This window comes from Geotrypetes seraphini, chromosome 9, assembly GCF_902459505.1.
Source record: "Geotrypetes seraphini chromosome 9, aGeoSer1.1, whole genome shotgun sequence".
NCBI classification, from domain to species: Eukaryota; Metazoa; Chordata; class Amphibia; order Gymnophiona; family Dermophiidae; genus Geotrypetes; species Geotrypetes seraphini.
The window spans coordinates 47,030,179-47,054,973 of NC_047092.1; the positions used below are offsets into that span (position 1 = coordinate 47,030,179).

Sequence of the window (24,795 nt, forward strand, 5' to 3'; positions counted from 1 at the left end):
AGCAGCGCACATTTTTGTCCTGTGCGAAAATGTCGGCACAGGATTGTCAACGCGCTACTGTCCTCCGTGCTTTTGATGCATCACCGGTGAAAGGAGACTTTTGAATGCCATTTATAGAATCTGGCCCTATGTGTGTATCACCAGCAATTGGGTACAAACACTTAAGCCAGCTCTATACCAAACATATGCGCATGTGTCTAAGCACCTGTGACATTTCCATCCCTAGTGATGAAACTGTCATGGTTAAGTCCATTACTAAACCGGTTCCCAGAGGCAGGAAACCAGCTGAATATAGAGCCTCAGAGGCTTCAGAAGTCAGGGCTGCCTATCCTGAAGGAAATGAGCTTGACTCTGACCCAGAACCCATCCATGAGCCAGAATCTGTCAGGAGAGCAAGTTCCTATAGAAAGTGCAGCCAGTTCCCAAACTGTAATATGCCTAGTGAACTGAGAGGGAGCCAGAGAGCATGCAAACCTGTGCCCCCAGCCATTGAAGCTAGGGAGTGGCTTTAACAGTTTAAAAGAGTGTGAAGCAGGCAGCTCAGGAAGACCTGGCAGATAGGACTCTTCTGGCCAGGCAAGGGCAAGGCACCAAGCAGAAGCCAATGGAGTGGGAAGGCCCTGAATCTCAGAGTACTCCAGAGCTGTAAGCCCCAGAAGAAAGTATGGAAATAGCAGCATTTGAAATGCCTGGAGCTGACCCAGAACAAATGGAGGTGAGTTTGGCAGTTTCTTGCCAGTGATTTTCTTCGGATATTTTGTTGGGACACTTTGCTAAATGAAGTAACTACCAAGGAACTGTATTGGAAAAGTTTCTTTTTTGTTGCACATAGTGGGGGCTGGGCTGGAGCAGTAATAGAGCTGTGCACAGCCCTGATTGATTTGCTGTGCACCAGCTTGGACTGAGCATTGAGAAAGCTAGTGTGCCTTGGAACTGAGGTGGATTACGGCAACAAAGTGAGTTCCAGAATTGAGGGGCAGGGTTCACCTAATTCTCGGGTAGGGATTTTGAGGGTGCTTGTTAAAAGCTGTTTGTTAGAGTGAACCCAGCAATTCTGTCCCAGTTCCCAGAGTTGCTGCCATGGCCTAGTGAGGCAATAGAATTGAACTGTAATGTAATGAGAGAAAGAATACTGTGGTTCTATGAGGCTTTTTTTTTTTGAGAACTGCTGGTGAATAGAAGGACTGAGTTAACCAAAGCCCAGGTCTCTATAAAGCGGAGAGGAATTGTTTTTTTATCTTTCCTTGTTTGGAACTGTATAAAGCTGCCCAGGACATTATCTTGAACTCTGTGTTACTTACCTGGGAAAAGTGCTTGAATTTTTAGGAATACAAACTGGCTGCTGTGAACTGGTAGATATTGGAGTAAAAGCCAGTGGAATAGTTTTGATTTTTTTCTTTACTCACTGTGGAACTATTGAAATTGAGTAGCAGTCAGTACTAGTGCTGCCCTATTCACGATTCGAATCGGTTCACCGATTCACTTTGGGTGAATCGATTCGAATCGATTTAAAATAACAAAAAATCGGCTTCCCGATTCGGCTGACCCTCCCCCCTCGCCCTCTAAAGCAGGAGCGGCAGCGCTGCTCTTGCTGGCTGGCCGGCCGCTGCTGCACCTGCTTTAGAGGGTGAGGGGGGAGGGTCAGTCGTGAAGTGCTGCTGTCCAGTTCCCCCCTGACATCCGATTCCCCCCCCCCTTGGCGTCTGGCTTCCCCGCACCCATTTACCTTTGAAGAGTAGCCTGCACAGAAAATCGCAGCGTTAGCGATGTCTGCAAACAGTTTCGAGCTGTTTCCTCTGCCGCGGTCCCGCCCCTCCTCTGACATCAGAGGAGGGGTGGGACCATGGCACAGGAAACGGCTCCGAAGCTGTTTGCAGACATCACAAATGCTGCAATCTTCTGTGCAGGCTACTCTTCAAAGGTAAATGGGTGCGGGAAGGCCAGGGAGGAAGTCGTACACCAGTGGGAGGCCAGGAGGAACTCTCAGGCCTTCCAGGGGAGGGGCGGGGTGTGAGCAGTCCTTCGGTGTGGGGGGTGGGACAGACCTTTAGGGGGAACAGACAGGTCTTTAAGGGAGGGGGGACAGGCCTTTAAGGAAGGGGGACAGGCCTTTAAGGGAGGGGGGACAGGCCTTCAAGGGGGAAACAGACCTTCAGGGGGACAGGCAGGCCTTCAGGGATGGGGTGCAGGCCTTCAGGGGGGACAAACCTTCAAGGGAGGGGGCCCTGGTGTAGAAGTACATGGAGGGAGGGAAGGGGGGGTTCAAAGAGACGTGCATATGCTGGACTTTGGGGGGAAGAAATAATGGGTCTAAAAATAGAGGAGAAGAAGAGAGATGATGCACAATGGGATTTAGGGAGGGAAGGAACAGAAAGGGAGAGAAGTTGGACACAAGGGATGGTGTGGAGGGGGGATAGAGTTACTGGATAGGAGGGTAGTTGAGAAAAGAAAGGGAGAGTCGGTGGACCCTGGGGTGGTGGGGAAGGAGGAGAAATGCTGGATGAAAAGGTAGTTAAGAGAAGGTGGATCTGTGGAGGGAGACGAAAAAAAGGAAAGATGCCAGAGGACAGAGATGGCAGGTGGATGGTTAGCACAGAGAAAGAAGAAAGAAGGAGACCCTGGCAAGTAAGTTGGTTAGCACGGAGAAAGAAGAAAGAAGGAGACCCTGGCAAGTAAGTTATCAGAAGACAACCAGAGCCTGGGACAAACAAGATTTGAATAATGACCAGACAACAAAAGGTAGGAAAAATAATCTTATTTTCTGTTTTGTGATTACAATTTGTCAGATTTGAAATGTGTATCCTGCCAGAGCTGGTGTTAGACCGCAAATGTGAGCTAGGATTTAACAGAGAGAGGAAAAGTCTTTTTTGTTTGTCGATTTTGTTTACACCACAGCGCCAGTGTGGTTAGGAGAAGGCAACGAGGGTGAAGAGGCTGTAAAATAAACCCACCAGGATGTTTGAAAAAAAAAACACCCAATTGGGAAGGAAAATCAAATCGAATCGAAAAACCAATTCTATAGGCTGAATCGAATCAAAATTTTTTTTCCTGAATCGGGCAGCACTAGTCAGTACAGAAAGCCTGTGGATGGTTGTTTTGCCTGAACTGTGGATTAAAGGGGGAATTGCAATGGTCTGAAGCATTTTTTTTTTCTAAACTAGAGAGCTCTGTATTTGTTTTATAGGGTCTCCCTCCTTGGGAGTCACGCCAGGGTCTGTGCTGCCACCTGTCAGCGGTCCCCCGCAGTCTCCTTGTGGCCCTGGCAGGTGACACTGGTTACGCTAGTAGTGTATAAAGGAAACTATGCACCTACTTTCCTTTATTGAAGAGACTGCTATATGTTTGCTTATTAAAATTTAATATACTGCTATAGCATACAACTGTTCAAGGTGGTTTACAATAATAAAAATAACATCAAATAAATGAAAACGAACTACATTAAATATGTAGGCATAATGCTATAGAATTACCCCTCTTATGCATGAAAAGGGTTAATAAGGTAAAGATTTATTTCCTGATTCACCTATGGTAATTGGGTAGTTGAGCCTTTATCTTAATTAAACTGTGCCTACCTTGGATTCCACCTACTATCTTAGGGCTGAGACTTTCAAAAGCCCTCAAACTTTGCAGCTGACCATATTGTTTTATCTATTTATCATGTTTTCTCAGTGTAATTTGTCTATGTGTTTTTATGAGATCGTAAGCTTCATGAAACAGTCATCAGGGTTGGTTTAAGGGGTGGAGGCTCTGACACAGAGTGCTGAAGTTTAGAGCAGTGGTTCCCAACCCTGTCCTGGAGGACAACCAGGCCAATCAGGTATTCAGGCTAGCCCTAATGAATATGCATGGAGCAGATTTGCATGCCTGTGACTTCCATTATATGCAAATCTCTCTCATGCATATTCATTAGGGCTAGCCTGAAAACCTGATTGGCCTGGTGGTCCTCCAGGACAGTGTTGGGAACCACTGGTTTAGAGCATCATAGGTCTTCCTCACTGGTTCACCCTCTGTAGTGGTGGGAATATGTGCCTTTGTTCCCCCCACTCTGTCATTTCAAAGCTAATTTTACCACTAGCACTTGGGGGGGGGGGAGGGAAGGATGAGGGAAAGGTCTATAAAATACTGTTTGGAGTGGAATGGGTAGATGCGAATCACTTGTTTACTCTTTCCAAAAATACTAGGAATAGGGAGCATGCAGTGAAAGTACTAAGTAGTAGATTTAAAAGAAATGTGCAATTAAACTCTGCAATGTGGTGGAAGCAGTTAGCTTAGCACAGTTTAAAAAAAGGTTTGAATAATTTCCTAAAAGAAAAGTTCACAGGCCAATATTAAGATGGACTTGAGAAAATCCACTGCTTATTCCTAGGATAAGCATCATAAAATCTTGATGGACCTTTGGTCTAGCCCAGTATGGCAACCCTTATGTTCTCATGTAAATGTGAATCTCCTTTCAGTTCCCTCTGTGGTGCAGGCTGCAGAGCAGGCTGAAGAATAGCAGAGTGGTGAGAATGAAGGCACAAACTATGGCTGCTGTGCTGAGGTTCTAGATGCTGCGAGCAGGTAGGAGAAGGGGGTTTGGGTTGGGGATGATCTTGATACTATAAGTGCTGGAAATGGGGCTGGGAGAAGGAGGCCGATGCTGAAGTTGAGAAGGAGGCTGGAGCTAGGAGAAAGGAACTTATTTTGATGCTAGGGTAGGGAAGAAGAGACTGAAGCTGGGAGAAAAAAGGGCTTAAGCAGAATTTTGCGCCCATACGCATGCATGGGGAGGGGGGGATGTGCTGAAAGGTTCTCATCCCAATCAAGAAGAGAATGATATGGATATGGTTCAATCAATGATCTGAAACGGTGTCAAAACATAGAATTTCGTTTCTACAAATTGGCACTTAGGGAAATAAGATAACACTCTTTTCAGCTACAGTGGCAAAAGAATGCTCAGAATTTAAGAAGTTGGTTGGTTGGGCTCAACTTTTCAGCTCCCCCTCATATGTAATAAAAGTGAGCCAAGTATAAGGCAATAAAGCCATTTTGACATCACTGATGAGGTTGGCTCTTATTGGTGGAATGAAGCATTATGACATCACAATCTCAGCTCTGGTTACCAGACCCTGGAACTCTTCACGCTATAAGGGGGTGCTGAAAAGTTCTCAGCCCAACCAAGAAGAGAATGACATGGACATGGTTCAATCAATGATCTGAAACGGTGTCAAAACATAGTATTTTGTTTCTGCAAAATAATGCTCAGAATTTAGAAAGTTGGTTGGTTGGGCTGAGAACTTTTTAGCACCCCCTTGTAAATGCAGTTATTCTTAGCAAATTTACATGTAAATATTAGTGTCTGGGTTATAGAATTACCTCCTTATCAGCAGCCATTAAGGGGGGAAATTTTATAAACAGAGCCCTTATCGGTGACACCTGGCGATGCCTAGCTGAAATCCATGTGAAACTTAATTTTTTAAATTAGTTTAAATGGCTTGGTAATTGACCAAGATGTTATAAAGTAATATATATATATATATATATAATTAATTTAAAGTTGCGTGAGGAATTCCACATGATCTCTAGTGATGCCAAATGATGCCCACTTGAAAAGTTGGTGTGGTTAGGGACAGAGAATAGGTGTGGCATGACTTAAGCCTCATTAGGCATCTGTGGTAGGCACCAGTAAATTCGGCCAGGAAAACCCTGGCCTAATATACAGGCGCCTACCACTAGGATAACTAATGACACCTAAGGCTGCTATAAATGGTGACGGCCATGGTGAGCAGCGCCATTTATAGAATCGGCCCTTAAATACAAGAGTCCTCTATTTATAGATTTTCAGTGGTACCCTATGGATAATGCTGCTGAAAATCTATCTAAATACTCCTGCATCATGGTCTAGAGTCAGTAAATGGTGCCCAAATTTATGTGCTGGAAAAAAATGCATGCTGAGCGCTATTCTATAAATGGCGCTATGAGATGGGCAAAACTAACACAAAATGCTTCTTAATTCATACTAAGATAGTCGCCTGAAATGTAGGTCTGGAAAATCGTGACCTACATTTCAGCCACCTTTCTTTGTCACAGAATTCTAAAACCAGTCCACAGCTGCCATAAGCTGGGAAAATTTATCCCCAATCAGCTGAGCCGGCAGGCTTTGGGGAGTCCTGCCTGATTGGGGAGGGGGGGAATTCCCCTGCTGTGATCAGTTCAGCTGCTTGTGGCAGACAGGAGACCCCCCAATAGGCAGGAGGGATGCCAGCTCCCTTCTGATGCCATGCCCCTTCTACTTGGGATCTAGCTAGGTACTTGGGACCTGGGTTGGTCACTGTTGGAAACAGGATACTGGGCTTGATGGACCTTTGGTCTGTCCCAGTATAACAACTCTTATGTTCTTATGTGAGCCAAGTATAAGATAATGAAGCCATTGTGACATCACTGATGAGGATGGTTCTTAGGCATTGGTGGAATGAGGCATTATGACATCATCAGCTCTGGAATGTTGCTACTATTTGGGTTTCTGTCAGGTACTTGAGACCTGGGATGGTCACTGTTGGAAACAGGATGCTGTGCTTGATGGACCTTCGGTCTGTCCCAGTATTTCCATGTTCCATGTTGCAGATTAGTCAAAGGGCCCCTAATTTAGCAACTGCATTTAAATCACATTGTAAGTGCTGCAATTCTTCCTCAGGTAAACCCATAGACAATGCATTCCAATTTACAGATGAGGACAGCTACAAAACGTATGTGATCCATCTAGTTTGGCCTGGGCCTAGAAAATATTCTGGCTGTAGATGTGCTGAACATCTATCAATTATTGTCACAAGATGCTTGAGTCCTCGTGTCCTAACATCTGGACACATTTAGCCACAGCAGATATTAAAAAGAATTCATTTTTTTTTTTTTTTTAGATAGTTCTGGATGATATGATAGAATACTGAACAAATTCCTCAGCAGCAGAACAATCAGTAATGTCAAGTATTACTTAACTTATCATGAGTAGACAAGAGAAGCTGTCACTTAAATCTCTGCTTTTGTTAATACAAAATGGATGCTTCCAGCTACTGTACAAGTTTTCCATGGAAGGCAATGTTGTTGGAGGGCCCAATTTTCGATAGTGTCAGCTTGCGAGTTAACATCTGGTATTTTTTTCTTGTCAATAAAGGAAGTAGAAGGTAATGGCTCATTTATTTTACTCGCAGAGAGGATAAAGTATCAATCGCTGCACAAAACAAGACAATCTGCAAATGGAGACGAGAGAATCGGGTCTTCAAGCAAATTCAATCTTTATTGGCAACCATTCAAATAAAACCTCAATAGACTTGACACGGACCATGTTTCGACCAAGAAAGCCTGCCTCGGGAGTCTTGTGAAGCATCCAATAAACACATGCAGTGGAGAAGCAATATGTGGCCGTTGCTCAATGGCCCTCCTCACTTCCAAGATACTGGCTCTCCTTTCCCCAGGCCCTTGCAGCTCGGTTCTATTTCCTGTAAGCAAAGCAATCCTCCTATTGGCTGGCAGGCTTTTTCTTGGGCCAGAACATGGTCCCTGTTGAGTCTGTTGTGGTTTTATTTCTATGGTTGCCAATAAAGACTGAATTTGATTGAAGACCTGGTTCTCTCTGCTCCATTGGTGGATTGTCATTTGTTTTACTGCCATGGTGCTCTTTTTTCCTTTTATAGTATAAACAGTCAGTATGTTATAATTTCAGCAATATTTGGCCAATGTGACATTCTAGGGTCAATTTTCAAAAAGCTGCTGAGCTGGTCCATATAGCCTGGTATCCTGTTTCCACAGTGCCCAGTCCCAGTCACAATACCTGGCAGAGCCCAAATAGTGGCAACATTCAATGCTACCGATCGCAGGGCAAGCAGTGGCTTCTCCCATGTCTGTCTCAATCAAAGACTATGGACTTTTCCTCCAGGAACCTCAGCTAAATGACCCCACAGGCACAACACAGCAATTAAAAGTGAAACAAAGTGATGGGCTTGCAACAAATGCCTGAGGAGACCCACACTATGTTTGTTTATTTAAAAATTTGATAACCTGCTATTGCTGCGCACAATTAAAATTTACAACGAAAAGGGATTAGGAAAAGAATGACATTGTCTGGTAGGACTGAAAAAATGCACTTCATTCATACCATAACCCAAGGCTTGTCATTCATACATGCTAAGCTCATTTTTATTGTCTGGATAAAATGGCTGACTTTTCTATTTCCAGCATTAATGGCCATGCCACAGTTTCCCATTAGTGCATGAGCACTTAATGCACCAATTTTGTAGGTGGTAAAGGCTCACAATGCTAAGCCCATGCTAATTGGTTAACATGTGGCAACGTAGCTACGCTAACTGATTAGCGCAGAACATGCCTATTCTCTGCACTGACCCACCCCAAGTGCAAAAAATAAATTTTATTGCTTCAGGAGGTCCAGGTTTAAGCCCGCTTGATGCCCGCCCATAACATTCCTCCTCCTCCTCCTATATATCACTTATATAGCGCTGAAAGGCGTGTGCAGCGCTGAACATTTTGACATTTATAGACAATCCCTTCTCGGAAGAATTTACAATCTAACTTGGACAGATAAGACATAGAGCAGCGTTCTCAAACTCGTGGCCCACGGGCCACATGTGGCACCCTGGGTGCTATTTTTCAGCCTGCGGTCTAGTACCCTATCATGCATGCTGGTCAGGAAGAGAGGCATCGGCATCGGCTGACTTGCAATTGCCCGCTACTGTCACGTATGCCGGGACTCCTTCGCGTAGCTGCCAGATACGCAAAGGCAGGAGTCCCGGCATATGCGACGGTAGCAGGTAGTTGCAAGTCAGCTGACGATCTTTCACACTGGGCAGGAAGAGAGGTTCTGGCGTCGGCATCAGCTGACTTGCAACTGCCTGCTGTCGTCACATATGCCGGGACTCCTGCCTTCGCGTATCCGGCAGATACGTGAAGGCAGGCGTCCCGGCATACAATATGGCTGCAGGAAGTTGCAAGTCAGTTGATGCCGGAGCCTCTCTTGCTGCCCAATGTGAGAGATCATGTTAAAGACCAGGTACTGCTGGACAAGGGGGAGGTAAAAGGAAGGGAGAAGAGGTGCTGCTGGATCTGGTTGAAAGGGAGGGAAAGGAAAGGTGCTGCACACTGGAGGTGAGGGTGAGATGCTACATGGAGAGAGTAAGCTGGGTTGGGGCGTGCGAAGGAGGGATGCCACGGAGAGAAGAGGCAAGGACAGAGAGAGAAAGCATGCAGGAGGCAGAAAGTGTTGGACTCATGGAGAGGGCAAGATGGATGGGGAGGACAGAAAGGTGGGAAGGAGAAATGTTACACTGGGGAAAGGGGAGAGGGCAGAGAGTAAAAAGCTGGACTCATGGGAGAGAGACAGATGTTTGGTTGAGGGAAGGAGGATCAGAGGAGAAGCATGCAAGAGGAAGAGAAAAAATGTTGGACTGGTGGAAAGGAGTGAGAAATGTTGGACTGGGGGGGGCAGAAAGGAGGAAGGGAAGGAAGATGGACTGCAGGGGGCAGAAAGGAGGAAGGGAAAGAGAAATGTTACATGGGTGGTGGGGGGGGGGGAAGGAGGGAAGGAGAGAGATGTCAGACCGTAGAAGTAGGGAGGGAAGGAGAGAGAGAGATATGAAGGGAAGGTAAGACATGGAAACGTAGATTTTGAGAAGAAAGCAGAAAAATTGAATGTTAAGTTAATGCCAAAGATGGATACAAGGAAGAAAGTGAAGACTGTGAGAAAAACAGTCAATGGACAAGAAGGCCCTGGAAATATAGGGCCTGTTTTAGAAAGCCGCGCTAGCGGCTGCAACATGGTAACGGCCCCGAAGCCCATAGAGATTTAAAGGGCTTCTGGGCCGTTGCCTTGCGGCTTTGTAAAACAGGCCCATAGTTAAAAGCACAGAAAAATAAAGTCACTAGACAACAAAAATAGGGAAAATGATTTTTATTTTCAATATAGTGATTGAAATGTTTCAGTTCTGAGAAAGGAAAGATGTTACACTTTAACTGTGAGGGCCACAGAAAAACCAGATAATGCCTTATTAAAGAAATGACAATTTTGCATCCTCAATCAAAATTCTTTAATAAGACATTAACTGTTTTTTTCTGCGGCCCTCCAAGTAGCTACAAATCCAAAATGTAGCCCTGCAAACATAACTAATCCATTATATAATTACCAAATGGTAAATTCAGTAGATTACTTGAGTTGGAAAGTCTTAAACCTCAAAGTAGAGAAACGCAAATGATAGCGACAAGGAGCTCAAAATTTTAAACATCATTATCATTATAATTATGCACCTCAAAATGTATATAGAATTGGGCTCTACATTTTAGATATAGTTCTTATATAAAATTAAGATCAAATTTAGAAATGAAAATTGATTGTACAGTACTCTCTAAAAAGACACAGGTTGCTTGGTCTCTGTTTAAAATTAAGAAGGATAACTACTTGAGGCTTTCGCAGTTTTAAAAGACATGGTTATTTCTGAAGAATTTAGGAGTAAACGGAACCATAAAGGATGTGTTGATATACTAGGCTTTTTTTTTTTTGTATTGTTGGGGAAATATAATAAAGATGTTTAAATAGCTACGTAATTAAATGTGCATACATCTAGTCTCTTTCATTGAAAAGGAAACTCTGCAATGAGAGGGCATAGGATGAAGTTAAGAGGGTGATAGGCTCCGGATAAATCTGAGGAAATACTTTTTTACAGAAAGGATGGTAGATGCATGGAACAGTCTCCTGGAAGAGGTGATGGAAACAGAGACTGTGTCTGAATTCAAGAGGGCCTGGGATAGGCACGTGGGATCTCTCGGAGAGAGAAAGAGATAATTGTTACTGCAGATGGGCAGACTAGATGGGCATCATGTTTCTAAGTTAAATGTAGAATCTTATGGATTTCAGTATTTTATTAGTTAAAGATGTTAGCTGAAGTTTATGAATGATGGATGGTTATAAAACATATTTCCAAATGTGAATATCCAAGAATGTTTTAGCATTAATAAATTATAGCCTTCTATATTTTAATGGTGGAAACTGCTGCTTCTGCTCTATCTGTTTCTGGGATGATGACTACAAATTTTGTATTTCTTGTAATGGCTGGTTCTGGTTTATATAAATTGCTATTATAATGCACCTCAAACTCATGTTTAAGTGAAATATAAATGTCTTTTTTAATTAAATTGCAGTACATTAACCCCCCCTCCTTTACAAAGCCGCGCTAGCGTTTTAGCGCCGGCCGTGGCGGTAACAGCTTGGATGCTCATAGGAATTCTATGAGCGTCGGAGCTGTTACCGTGGCAGCCAGCACTAAAAACATTAACGCGGCTTTGTAAAGGAGGGGCTAAAACAATCACATAGCAGAAATATGATAATTGTAATCAGAATATGAGTAATAGGCAGTAAGGAAGAACATTTATGTAATAGATATGATTCGATGTCACCATAATACAAATGCAACATCTTAGTAGGCTCACATTACAACAGGCAAACAGCATAGATATAATACAATGAAACATCTTAGTAGGTAGACAAGGTGGCAAGTGTAATTAAGATTTAGAGACTGGACAAACTAAAGTGGTTGGAGCTATAGCCTCAGCACCCTGGGGGTTGTGGGTTCAAACACTGCACTACTCCTTGTGACTCTGGGCAAGTCACTCAGTCCTCCATAACCCCAGGTACGTTAGATAGATTATGAGCCCACCGTGACAGATAGGGAAAATACTTGAGCACCTGATTGTAAAACCACTTTGATAATCTTGATAGGCGGTATATAAAAATTATATGTACAGTTGAATATGATATTCTTATATATTTATTGGGATTTATTAACCTTCTTTATGAAGATATTCACCCATGGCAATGTACAGTAAGTTGAGGGGGCCGCTGAAAAGTTCTCAGCCCAACCAAGAAGAGAAGGATGTGGAGCCATGAAACTTACAAGTTATTCCGCACTTTTTTCTTTTTTTTTATTATTTCTTTCTTTATTACAGAAAATCAGAACATTAATAATAAGAGAATATAGCAGCTGGAGCTACATTCTTTCTTAAATTTCCGTGCAAATGCTTAGTCTTGTATGGAAGTGATAAGTATACTTTTTTGAACCAGTCCAGTTAGAAGACTTTATTAAAGGGAAACTACTTGCTGAAAGTATAATATATTTATTAATAACTTTATATATATTGGAGGATGGTATACTATTTATACGGCTTGGCCAATTACATGCCTGCTATGTTAAATGATAGATATATTTTTACTTTTTACTTAATACTGGGCGACCATTATAATGTGGGACTATATCATGGTTGATTTATTTCCTTTATATGTTAAGTTGTATCTTGTATACAGAATTTGTTGGATATTCGTGAATATTTGTTACTATAATGAATAATCAAATAAAGAATTAAAAAAAAGAGAATAAATTAAAATTTCCCTCCAAGTTCAAAGAAAATTTCCAAATTAAACATCAAAATTTCTATTTACCAAAGTATGTCTTTCAAAAAATTCAAACATAACTAATCCATTATATAATTACCAAATGGTAAAATTCAGTAGATTACATGAGGTTGGAAAGTATTAAACATCATTTAAGTTCTTATTTGACCTCGATAAAGTAGAGAAATGCAAATAGAAACATAGAAACATAGAAATAGACGGCAGAGAAGGGCCACGGCCCATCTAGTCTGCCCACCCCAATGACCCTCCCCTACCTTTCTCTGTGAATAGATCCCACGTGTCTATCCCATTTGGCCTTAAAACCAGGCACGCTGCTGGCCTCAATAACCTGAAGTGGAAGACTATTCCAGCGATCAACCACCCTTTCAGTGAAAAAGAATTTCCTGGTGTCCCCGTGCAGTTTCCCGCCCCTGATTTTCCACGGATGCCCCCTTGTTGCCGCGGGATCCTTGAAAAAGAAGATATCTTCTTCCACCTTGATGCGGTCCGTGAGATACTTGAATGTCTCGATCATGTCACCCCTCTCTCTGCGTTCCTTGAGTGAGTACAGCTGCAACTTATCCAGCCGTTCCTCGTACGGGAGATCCTTGAGTCCCGAGACCATCCGGGTGGCCATTCTCTGGACCGACTCCAGTCTCAGCACATCCTTACGGTAATGCGGCCTCCAGAATTGCACACAGTATTCCAGGTGGGGCCTCACCATGGATCTATACAATGGCATAATGACTTCAGGCTTACGGCTGACGAAACTCCTGCGTATGCAACCTATGATTTGCCTTGCCTTGGATAAAGCTTGCTCCACTTGATTGGCACTCTTCATGTTCTCACTGACGATCACCCCTAAGTCTCGTTCTGCTTCAGTTCTTGTTAGGATCTCGCCATTAAGGGTGTAAGTCTTGCATGGATTATGGCTGCCCAGGTGCATGACTTTGCATTTTTTGGCATTGAAGCTGAGTTGCCAGGACCTAGACCAGCGCTCCAGTAGGAGTAGGTCGTGCATCATGTTGTCGGACATTGAATTTATGTCTATTGTGCTTTTGTCCACTGCATTGCTTAGTTTGGCATCATTGGCGAATAATGCTATTTTACCTCGCAGCCCTTCTGCCAAGTCTCTTATAAAGATGTTGAATAGGATCGGGCCCAGGACCGAGCCCTGCGACACTCCACTGATTACCTCCGTCATTTCGGAGGGTGTGCTGTTCACCACTACCCTCTGAAGCCTACCTCCAAGCCAGTTCCCAACCCATTTTGTCAATGTGTCGCCCAATCCTATAGAACTCATCTTGCTCAGCAACCTGCGGTGTGGTACGCCATTGAATGCTTTACTGAAGTCCAGGTATACGATGTCCAGGGACTCCCCAACATCCAGCTTCCTCGTCACCCAGTCAAAGAAGCTGATCAGGTTGGATTGGCAGGATCTCCCCTTAGTAAATCCATGTTGACGGGGATCCCGTAGATTCTCCTTGTTCAGGATCGTATCCAATTGGAGTTTGATTAGAGTTTCCATTAGTTTGCACACTATTGATGTAAGACTCACCAGTCTATAGTTTGCTGTCTCCATCTTGGAGCCTTTCTTGTGGAGTGGAATGACGTTAGCTGTCTTCCAGTCCAACGGGACGTTACCCGTACTAAGGGAGAGATTGAAGAGCGCGGATAGCGGTTCCGCCAAGACATCACACAATTCCTTGAGCACCCTGGGGTGTAGGTTGTCAGGCCCCATTGCCTTGTTAACCTTAAGCTTTGACAGCTCGCAGTAGACACCGCTGGGTGTAAACCCGAAATTACTAAACGGGTCATCTGCGTCAACCCTTGTCTGTAGCTGAGGGCCGAGTCCTGGCACCTCGCGGGTGAAGACTGAGCAGAAGTATTCATTTAACAGTTGGGCTTTTTCCGAGTCCGCTTCTACATAGTCTCCGTCTGGTTTCCTAAGACGTACTATCCCGCCTGAGTTCTTATTTCTGTCACTGATATACCTGAAGAAGGATTTATCTCCTTTCTGGATGTTCTTCGCTAGAGACTCCTCCATGCAGAATTTGGCCTCCCTAACTGCTGTTTTGACGGCTTTTGACTTGGCCAGATAGACTTCCCTAGATTCCTGTTTCCCTGATTGTTTGTAAGAGATGAATGCTTTTTTCTTCTCTTTGATGAGGTCCGAAATCTCCGCAGAGAACCACTGTGGCTTATTGTTCCTTCGCCGTTTACTTACTGATTTAACATAGCGGTTTGTTGCTTCTTGTATGGTGGCTTTCAAAGTCGACCACATTTCTTCCACATTATCGGTTTCTGCTTGGTTTTGTAGCGCCTGGTGAACGAAGTCTCCCATTTCTTTAAAGTTTGTGTCCTTGAATTTGAGGACCTTGGTCAGTGTGGTAGATTTAGTGAAACCTTTCCTGAGATTGAACCATACCATGTTGTGATCACTGGAGGCCAATGTGTCGCCCACCGAGACCTCTGTGACACTTTCTCCATTGGTAAGTATCAGGTCCAGTATTGCCTGATCCCTTGTTGGTTCCAACACCAGTTGCCTGAATCTTGCTCCCTTCATAGAGTTTAATAGCCTCCTGCTGCTGCCGGAAGCAGAGGAAAGCGTGTCCCAATCCACATCAGGCAAGTTGAAGTCACCTAACAATACTGTGTCCCCACGCAAGGTGATATTCTCTATATCTCCGATTAATTCCATATCTAGGTCATCCTGTTGTCTTGGGGGTCTGTATATTACGCCAAGATGCAGGCATTTGTCCTTGCCTCTGGCCAAATTTACCCAAAGGAATTCCCCAGTGTAGTGGACATCTGTGATTCTGGTGACCTTAATGTCATCTTTAGTATATAATGCTACACCTCCTCCCATTTTGCCCTCCCTGTCCCGGCGAAGCAAGTTGTAACCCGGTATGACCCGTGGGAATCCGTGAGCCAGGTCTCAGATATCGCCACCGCATCCAGGTCGGCATTCCTCATTTCTGTTTCTAATTCCAGGATCTTGTTTCCCAGACTGTGGGCGTTTACGTACATAGCCCTCCATGTTGTATGTTTGTTATGTCTCAGTGGGGATGCTCCCGCTTGAGCTACTTGAACACCTTTAGCATTATTCGCATGTTTTGTACTTTCCCTAGACCCAGAGTTACAACGTGCATCTATCCCGGACTCCCCAGACACAGAACTACAGTGTGTTCCTATCCCAGACTCGGAAATATGTGTACCCTGTGGGGGTATTCCCGCATGGGCTACTTGAACTCCTTTAGTACAATTTGCAATGTGTATTCTCTCGCTGGACCCAGAATTACAATGTGTACTCCCCCTAGACCCAGAATTACAATGTGTACTCCCCTTAGACCCAGAATTACAATGTGACCCAGAATTATAATGTGAGCCAACCCCAGACTTGAAAGTGTTTACTTACCTTAGTCTCAAAAAAGTATTGGCAGCTTAGCTCGCCAGGTAGGTTGTTTGTGCCCGTACCCTCCCCTAACTTACCTTATAATTCTGTACTTTTCTGGACACTTCATTTCATTGAGACAATAAGTGCAGAATGACTTGTAAGTTTCATAGCTCCACATCATTCTCTTCTTTATGGGCTGAGAGCCTTACAGTGCAACAAGCTAGTCCAGGTGTGAAGTCAGTCTGTAGTCAATTGCTATATGTATTAAATAATTTGAGAAAAGAACCAGGCTTTCACCTGCTCCCTGAAATAATGTTAGCCTTGACCTAGGTGTAGGACCTCCTAGAGTGTGGGGTCACTCCTGAGGTTAGCTGGTGGATATCACTTTGTGCAATTTTTTAAAAATGAAAATAAACATAATAATGCTTCCTGACGGGACCTTAGAGACCTCAGTGATGTGTAGATGGCTAACATTCTGTAGATACTCTGGTCCATTTTGTCTGGGGACCTTGAAAACAAACAAAGGCGTTTTAAACTTGACCCCGTAAGCGAATGATAGCCAGCGTGGTTAATCTCCTTTCATTCTACATTTTAAAACTCCTGACTCTAGAATGGTTGACATGAATAGAAAAATATTTATTAGCAACATACTGTATTTTACTTATGTCGTATTCAGATAGCAACTAAAAACAACTGATTCTGTTAAATGAATAAAAATGTTTTTATATTTGCAAAAGGGGAAAATAATTGATCAGTATTTCCAGGCACTTGATATGTTACTGTCCCAGAAGAAATGGCTGATTTATGGGAATGCAGTGTTCAACGTAAAGAACAGTTCTGTTTCTAAGACGTAGCCTAGATTTCTTTACCTCAGAGTTGCTTGCGCTTAGATGGTATAATTAATCTCTTGTCTTCTAGCGCTGTGGAGCCAGGTGTTCAATTGCACAGCAGGCCAAGAAGAATCATCTTTGCATTTTTAACAGAATAAGAAGTAAAAATTACACTGTAGTATATAACTAGAATTCGCAATTAAATATACCTGTAAGAAAGCAGAAAATTGTTCTACTAAATTTCATATCTGCATTGTTTTTCCAGGAGACCAGCATAATCGTCAACGCAAGTCACAAGGATTTGATAAGATGCTTGTCACCAAATGACTGTTTTTTTCAGCTATTAGCCATATTTTGACCACCAATTCAAAACCTAGGAAATGTGCCAACAATCTGAGCCCCTGACAATCATGGATACAATACAATAAAGGCTATTTCACAGCTCTTGTTGATTCCTCTGGCCTCTTTACTGCCCGACACTGTTTTTATATTGCTACTCCGTGGGTACTGATGGTAGCCTCCAGAAGCTACTGCTTCAAATGGTCCACCTCCTTTTCTGATAAGAAAAAATCTTGGATCTTATCCTGTAACAACTTTTTCAGAAGAAAATGGTATGCACAGGAAAACGACCTCTCTCGCGCCCTCGTTTTATCCTCTTAACCGCGAAATTGTACTGGCTGCTCAGCATTGTGCAGAAGGCCCATGGGCAGGAAAATACACACTCCATCCGAATCGAAGGGGATGTCATCCTAGGAGGACTTTTCCCTGTCCATTCAAGAGGAGACAAAGGCGTGCCTTGCGGGGATTTGAAGAAGGAGAAAGGCATCCACCGGTTAGAGGCAATGCTGTATGCCATAGATCAAATCAATAAGGATCCTGACCTACTTTCTAACATCACCCTAGGTGTGCGCATCCTCGACACTTGCTCCAGGGATACTTATGCTTTGGAGCAGTCCTTGACCTTTGTGCAAGCGCTTATAGAAAAAGATGGTTCGGATGTCAGATGCGCTAATGGAGATCCACCTATTTTCACCAAGCCAGACAAGATTTCAGGTGTGATAGGTGCAGCATCAAGTTCTGTATCCATCATGGTTGCTAACATTTTAAGACTTTTTAAGGTAAGTTTTTTTTTTGGGGGGGGGTTTCTTTATATGTAGATGTGTCTTACAGATATAGCTTTTAAAAAAAATTTTCATTCCATATTGGAAAATCCAGTGGCATTAACATATGACACCAGGCTGTTTATAAAGTGGTTTTAAGTTTATAGTGCTCCTATTTGTTGTTTTTGATGAATGTTTCACCATTTTGGGACACTAGTTTGTAAATTTCTCACCCAATAGTGACCTAAAGGGGACCATTTTATTTGGTACATTGATGAGAGCTAAAAGCCAAATATCTAATAGAAATAACAAACTTCTATTTATAATGAGAGGGGTTGCCATACAGCTCATTTTAAGGAATTGGAAGAATTGGGATCGATTAAGTTACAATTTTTGGTGGGAATTGCTGTGTTACATTTTTAAAATGGAACGTTTTATGGCTTTACAGCAAGGGCGTTACAGAAAGTTTATGGATGTTTGGGAGCCATTGGCGAAATTTTGTAAGGAAGAATAATTGATTTTATTTTATAGGCTTGTAAACATACACATCCAGGGTGGGTGGGGGGTGGGGGAAGGGAGTTGCATTGGAATTTGATTCAGGGTATATATGGATAGTTTATTGTGGGTTTATTTTATTTGAGTATTGGGTGGGGGAAAATTTAATTGTATGTTAATGTCTGAAAGTTTATTGTGCTTGTCTTGCGATATTTTATGTATATGAATTACTTGTTGCACAATTGTAGTTCGAAAAATCTTATAAAGATATATATAAAAAAAAAATCCCTTCCAATGTAGGATACAGTTTGATATGGGAGAAAGTCCCTTTGTTATGTATTGTGCCACTATTCACAGGTGTGAGGATGAAAGGGGAAACCAGTCATTTCAGTGTTTTCGTTATAAAAGATTTTTTTTTTACTTCAGATGCCAATTCTTATGAAATTGAATCTATGGTTTAAAAAATGGTAGCCCCTTGTTCCTATGGTAATGATAGTGGAATCCAAACTGTTTTTGAAAGTCGTGTCTGAGATAATATTTCTACATTGAGCTTTGTTTTCCAAAGGTTTCTTTCACACTATGCTTGCGATTTAAATTTTGTCAAACACCCCACTTAAAGGGAAATTTTAATTTATAATTAAGTTGTATCCATGTTTAAAATTGAAAAAGTAATCTAAACACTGGCTTAATTAGCCCAAATTTGGGACTTAGAATAAATTCTGGTATGAAGAAACTTGGTTACTACTGCTTAAAAGATGTAGTATAGGGATCCTGCATATTTGGGGGCGGGGGAGGGAAGGAGGATTTGGAGTTAGTTTTCACTTGGATTCATGAATATATATGTACAGGGTGGCAAATTTTTCTTAATCTTTAGCACTACATTATTGACTCTTTCCTCTACTTCCACCTCCCCACTTTCTCTCTCTCTCTTTCTTTCTCTCTCGCTCCCCCTTACTCTTATGCTCTCAACCCAAATTATTGTTCTTTCCCTCAAACATATACCCCCCAATTCTATATATGGCACCCAAATTCGGGTACATTCTGACATAAGAACTTAAGAACATAAGAATTGCTATACTGGGATAGACTGAAAGTCCATCAAGCCCAGTATCCTGCTTCCAACAGTGGCCAATTCAAGTCCCAAGTACCTAGCCAGATCCCAAGTAGTAAATAGATTTTATGTTGCTTATCCTAGGAGTAAGCAATGTATTTTCCCAAGCCATCTCAATAATGTCCTATGGACTTCTCTTTTAGGAAATTATCTAAACCTTTTTTAAACACTGCTAAGCTAAGTGATGTCTCTGGCAACAAATTCCAGAGTTTCATTTTACTTTGTGTGAGGAAATATTTTCTCCTGTTTTATGTTTTAAATCTACTACTCATCTTTATCGCATGCCCCCTAGTCCTTGTATTTTTGGAAAAAAAAAACAAGTAATTCGCATCTACTCTTTCAATTCCTTCAGCATTTTATAGACCTCTGTTATATTACCCCTGACCCTTTAACCTTTCCTCCATAAAGAAGTCGTTTCATCCCTTTTATAATTTTCATTGCCCTTCTCTGTATCTGTTCTAATTACGCTATATCTTTTTTGAGATACAGCGACCATAATTGCATACAGTATTGTAGGAGTGGCTGTACCATAGAACGATATAAGGGCATTGTAACATTTTCATATGTGTTTTCCATTCTTTTCCTGATAATTTCGAACATTCCTTTTGCTTTATTAGCCACCAATGCACATTGAGCTGAGCGTTTCAACAAATCCTCAATGTTGACACCTAGATCCTTTTCCTGGGCAGTGACTCCTAACGTGGAACCCTGCATTATGTAGTTATAGTCCAGATTTTTCTTTCCAACATCATCTGCCATTTTGATGCCCAGTCTTCCAGTCTTACAAGGTCCTCTTGCTATTTTTCACAATCCTCTTGTGATTTAACAACTTTATGTCATCAACAAATTTAATTGTCTCATTAGTTATTCCCATCTCTAGATCACTGATAAGTATGTTAAAAAGCAGCAGTCCCAGCACAGACCCCTGGGGAACCCCACCATTTACCATCCAAAAATAAGTCTTGTAAATTTATGATGTCTGTATCAGAAAAAGGCTCACATTTAAACCTAGAGAAAACAAAAAAAAACAACTCTGGAGTGACGATGTTCCTAAATGGACTTCATTTGAAAGTGTCAAAGTTCCAAAGGTACACTGAAATCATCCACATAAAATAATTCCATCCACATAAAAATAAATCATCCACATAAGAGCCTTAAAGGACCTAGTCCGCTAGGGATACAGGACCCACTTCCGGCTCACCACACAATTGTTTCCCACGTACTCACCTTTATAGGATCCCCAGGGACCCCTGAAGAAGACTTTTTGTCGAAATGCGGACCATGTTGGATCCTGTATCCCTAGCGGACTAGGTCCTTTAAGGCTCTTATGTGGATGATTTATTTTTATGTGGATGGAATTATTTTATGTGGATGATTTCAGTGTACCTTTGGAACTTTGACACTTTCAAATAAAGTCCATTTAGGAACATCGTCACTCCACAGAGTTTTTTTTTTGTTTTCTCTGGATTTTCTTCTTTGTGGATATTTTGGGGTCAATTCCTTTTATTTTTCACATTTAAACCTAACCTATCAAGCTTTAGTGCTTTTACTCCCCACCCCCCTTTTACACAAGCTGCTGTGGTAACAGCTCCTATGCTCATAGGAATTCTGTGAGTGTCAGAGCTGCTACCGCTTTGGCAGGCACTAAAAACCGTGCTACGCTTTTGTAAAAAGGGGGGGGGGGAGGGGGTAATGTTTTCTTATTTAGAATATTTTTTTTACTTGTTTTCTTTTTAATTATTTTCAATCTTAATTTCCTGAAGGGGAGGAAAAGCCTCAAACTCCTACCTGCTGCAATCAAGAGCGAGGACATTCAAGTGCCGATAACCAAAACAAACTTTCTGGACATGCAGCAGCACTTCTAAGCTGCTGTGCATCCAGAGATCAAAGGGGCATGTTGGGGGTGTGTTTTATGGGCGGGAATCGGGTTTCAACCTGGACGTACCCCAGCCAAAATCAAAGTTTTCCTAGAGGGAACTTTGATGCAGGCAATTAGACCTGTTTGAGTTGTGTCTAAGTTCCACATAGGTGCCCAAACCGACAAGAAGACTACTAAAGGATTTAAGGCATGACCCCCCCTCTTACTCCCCTAGTGGTCATGACCCCTCCCACCACCCCCAAAGAGCAAAAAAAAAACCCCCAACAAAAACCCCGTAGGCTTCCCATCAGCTGATTGCAGCAGAGGAATCCCCATCAGCTGAGACAGTGTCAGGGATTCCTGGCAGCTCAGCTGATAGGGATTCCCCCTATCAGAATCAGCTGAGCCGTGGAGATGTACACCCCTCCCCATGAGATCCCCAGATCTTCCCCAACATCCTGGACCTCCCCTGACATCTCCTACCCCCCTAACTCCCCAAACATTCCTGGGTCCCCCTCCCACATCCACATATCCCCTCCGTACCTTGGGATGAGAAAATGGCAGGAGGGAAGCTCCCTCCCTCCTGCCTGCAGGGCTGCGTGCTGCAAATGACGGGGCTTCCCCCTTCCAATGCATCTTGCACCATTTAAGATTTCTGTGGGCACCTTGCTTGTCACTATTCTGTAACACTGGGCACCTAAATCCCACGGTGCACAAACCAAAAGGGGGTGTGTCCATGGGAGAAGCATGAATGAGTCATAAACATTCTAAAAAGTTGTGCACGGTGTTATAGAATATTAGGTTTATTTATTTTTATATACCACTTATATCCTAAGTGGTTTACATTCAGGTACTTTATCATATTTTCCTATCTGTCTGGCAGGCTCAAACTCTATCTAGTGTACCTGGGGCAATGGGGGGATTAAGTAACTCATCCATGGTCACAAGGAGCAGCGAGGGACTTGAACCCACAACCTCATGGTGCTGAGGCTGTAGCTCTAACCACTGCGCCACACACTCCCACGTTTCTGCAGGCATACGTCTGGCACCATAACCTGGCTGCAGGAACCAGTGCTAAGCGCTGTTTTGTAAAGGGCATGTGCCTGTATAGAATAGTGTTTGGCACTAATCTTTTTTAGCACCATTTTTGAAAGTGCTTAATAGAATTTCCCCCTAATATCCTGCTTTCTCGTCCCACAAAATATTTTTCCTCTTTTCTGTTTTTCCTCCACATATTCGCCCTTTTTTTGCCCCATTCTACCATCTATCACAAATCTCTTGGGTTTCTCCAATCTGAGTCCAACTTCACGCCCCCACTCAGTTTTTGTACTCCCGCCACTTTACACACACACACACCAACAGTCTTAATGTAATGTCTCTGCTTACCGAATTCTCATAGTTTTATCTCTTTCCCTATTCTTGATTTTATCCTTAAGGAGCTGGAGAACGTGTTCCCATGCCTCTGGCTGCAGGTTGGTTCTCCTGATCAGAATGAGTCATTCAGAGGCAGGAGGCAGGGAATTAGAAGCTGTAGCAAGCAGAACGTCCTTGTATTCTTGCGCCATTCTTCATCCTAGTGCCTGCCTTATTTTCAGCCTACACTATCAGTGAGGAGACTTCAATTCCTTCTCAACCTTCCAGCCTGGGGTTTGAGAAAATTAGCCTCTCCAAGCCTCTTATACCAGGCACATATTCTGTGGGAATCCTAAAACTGTCTCTGAAACCTTATTGTTGGGGTATATTGCAAGACTGACTTCCATTTGGCTCAAGCATATGCAGACCCATCACTTATCATTCTCTGCTGATTTTATGAAGCTTGTGATGCCTGGGTGGTTGAATTTATTTTTCAGTTGAGCTCTTGTATTCATGAGATGAACCAACCATTTTGTTTACAAGGTCAGCATGCTTCTTTCAAAGCAGTGTCAACTCTTGAGTGGCCTGAGGTGCATAAGTTAATTGAAATGCAAATATTCTGTTGATCAAATACAAAAGTATATTTTAATCAAAAATCATAGGAAGGAAGCTGCATACAATTTTGCAGTGTATCTAAAGCCATAAGATGGTAGAAGAACCATTTACAGTGTATAAAACATCATGCTGAACTGTTTTCTCTCAAGAAATATCATAGTTTGAGCTGAATACTCAGTGAGAAAAAAAAATGTATCCTTGATTTTAGTATCTGAAACAATATCACTATAGGACTTAATATAGTGATGTGGGTGTTTTTAATGATGCATTATTCCAGTGGAGACAAGATTAATTATAAACCCTAATGTTCATAGCAGGAAGGGTGTTATAACACTTAAAGAACATGAAAAATCATCATTCAAAAATTCACTTAGTTACATGTTAGCATAATATTATGGATTTAATTTAAAAATAATGGCAGGAAATTGAAAGAAATTGATTTTTTAGCAGTCATGCTTTGGTACCCTTTATTGTCACATTTGGAGTCATTTACTAATAGTTAGTGCGGACTCTGCTGCAGGGCCCATGAGAATAATGTGGATGGTGATAGTTAACATGTGCTAATGGTGTCAGTGCTTACTAATCGTTAGCAAATGACTCCCATTATTTCATAACTGATTTTCTAGGGTATCATCCTTCAATTATGCAAAATATGGCAGGTTAGAATTGCTTTCTTTTAAACAGACAACACACTAGAAAATTCCAGAGGCTTGTTTAGAATAAAATGTTTCTGAGCAATAATTAATTATGATTGCATGCTCGTATACTATAATGAAATACATGAAGGTTACCTCTTAAAGCAGATATGTCAAACTCACGACTAATGATGGGCTGCTATATCGGTCACTCATTCACCCTCCCTGTTCTCTCCATTACAATTACTCAGGAGCCAAATTTACATTATAGGGTCTTTTTACTAAGTTGTGATAAGAGCTAGTGCGTTGTTTATCATAGCTTAAAAAGATGGGATGGGCTGAGGCATCCTGCAAATCATACGCTAAAAAAATTCTTGAATTTTTCTTGGAAGGGGTGTGTCTGGGGCAGAGAATGGGTGTAACAGCATGAATCAGTTGGCACAACCAAATTGTGGCCTAGTGATTAGAGCTACAGCCTCAGCACCCTGAGGTTGTGGGTTCAAGCTCCAAGTTTTCAAGTTTCAAGTTTTATTCATATTTGATTAATCGCTTAATTAGATTATTTCTAAGCGAATTACAGTTTATATGTAAACACAATATTGAAACAGTAAATAACATAAAATATTAAAAATTTTAACAATGTGTACATTAAGTTATAAAAAAAGCATAGTAATTAAATATAAAATTACAAATTAAAAGTTAAAAAAATACAAAATCATAAAAATAGCAGAAATTTTAGCTTAAAAAAAAAAAAGAGCACATGGATAATCTTAAATATTAAAAGCGTCTTTAAATAAAAAGCATTTTAAATTCTTTTTAAAATCGTTTAGGTTATTTATTTCTCTTAAGTATAAAGGTAAAGAGTTCCAGAGTTGAGGTGCTACTACAGAAAACATATCCTGACGACGGGTTCCAATGATTTTTAACGAGGGAATAGTTAGAAGTTTGTGGTTGTTTGATCGCAAAGAACGTGAAGA

At 42.0% G+C, this 24,795-nt stretch overlaps 1 protein-coding gene across 5 annotated transcripts in view; it reads left to right on the forward strand.

The window, feature by feature from the left end:
• Window positions 1-561: 561 nt before the first annotated feature.
• The window catches only part of GRM8 (glutamate metabotropic receptor 8), a 766,318-nt gene continuing 742,084 nt past the window's right edge, over window positions 562-24,795 (forward strand). For 4 of the 5 annotated variants that reach the window (XM_033958931.1, XM_033958935.1, XM_033958933.1 and 1 more), the window contains exons 1-2: window positions 562-715; window positions 16,917-17,769. In XM_033958931.1, the coding sequence (XP_033814822.1) occupies window positions 17,260-17,769 (510 nt within the window). In that variant the 5' untranslated portion in view covers window positions 562-715; window positions 16,917-17,259. Of the gene's footprint in view, window positions 716-877; window positions 957-16,916; window positions 17,770-24,795 lie in introns of those variants that run through there. The other variant, XM_033958932.1, reaches the window with a different exon arrangement.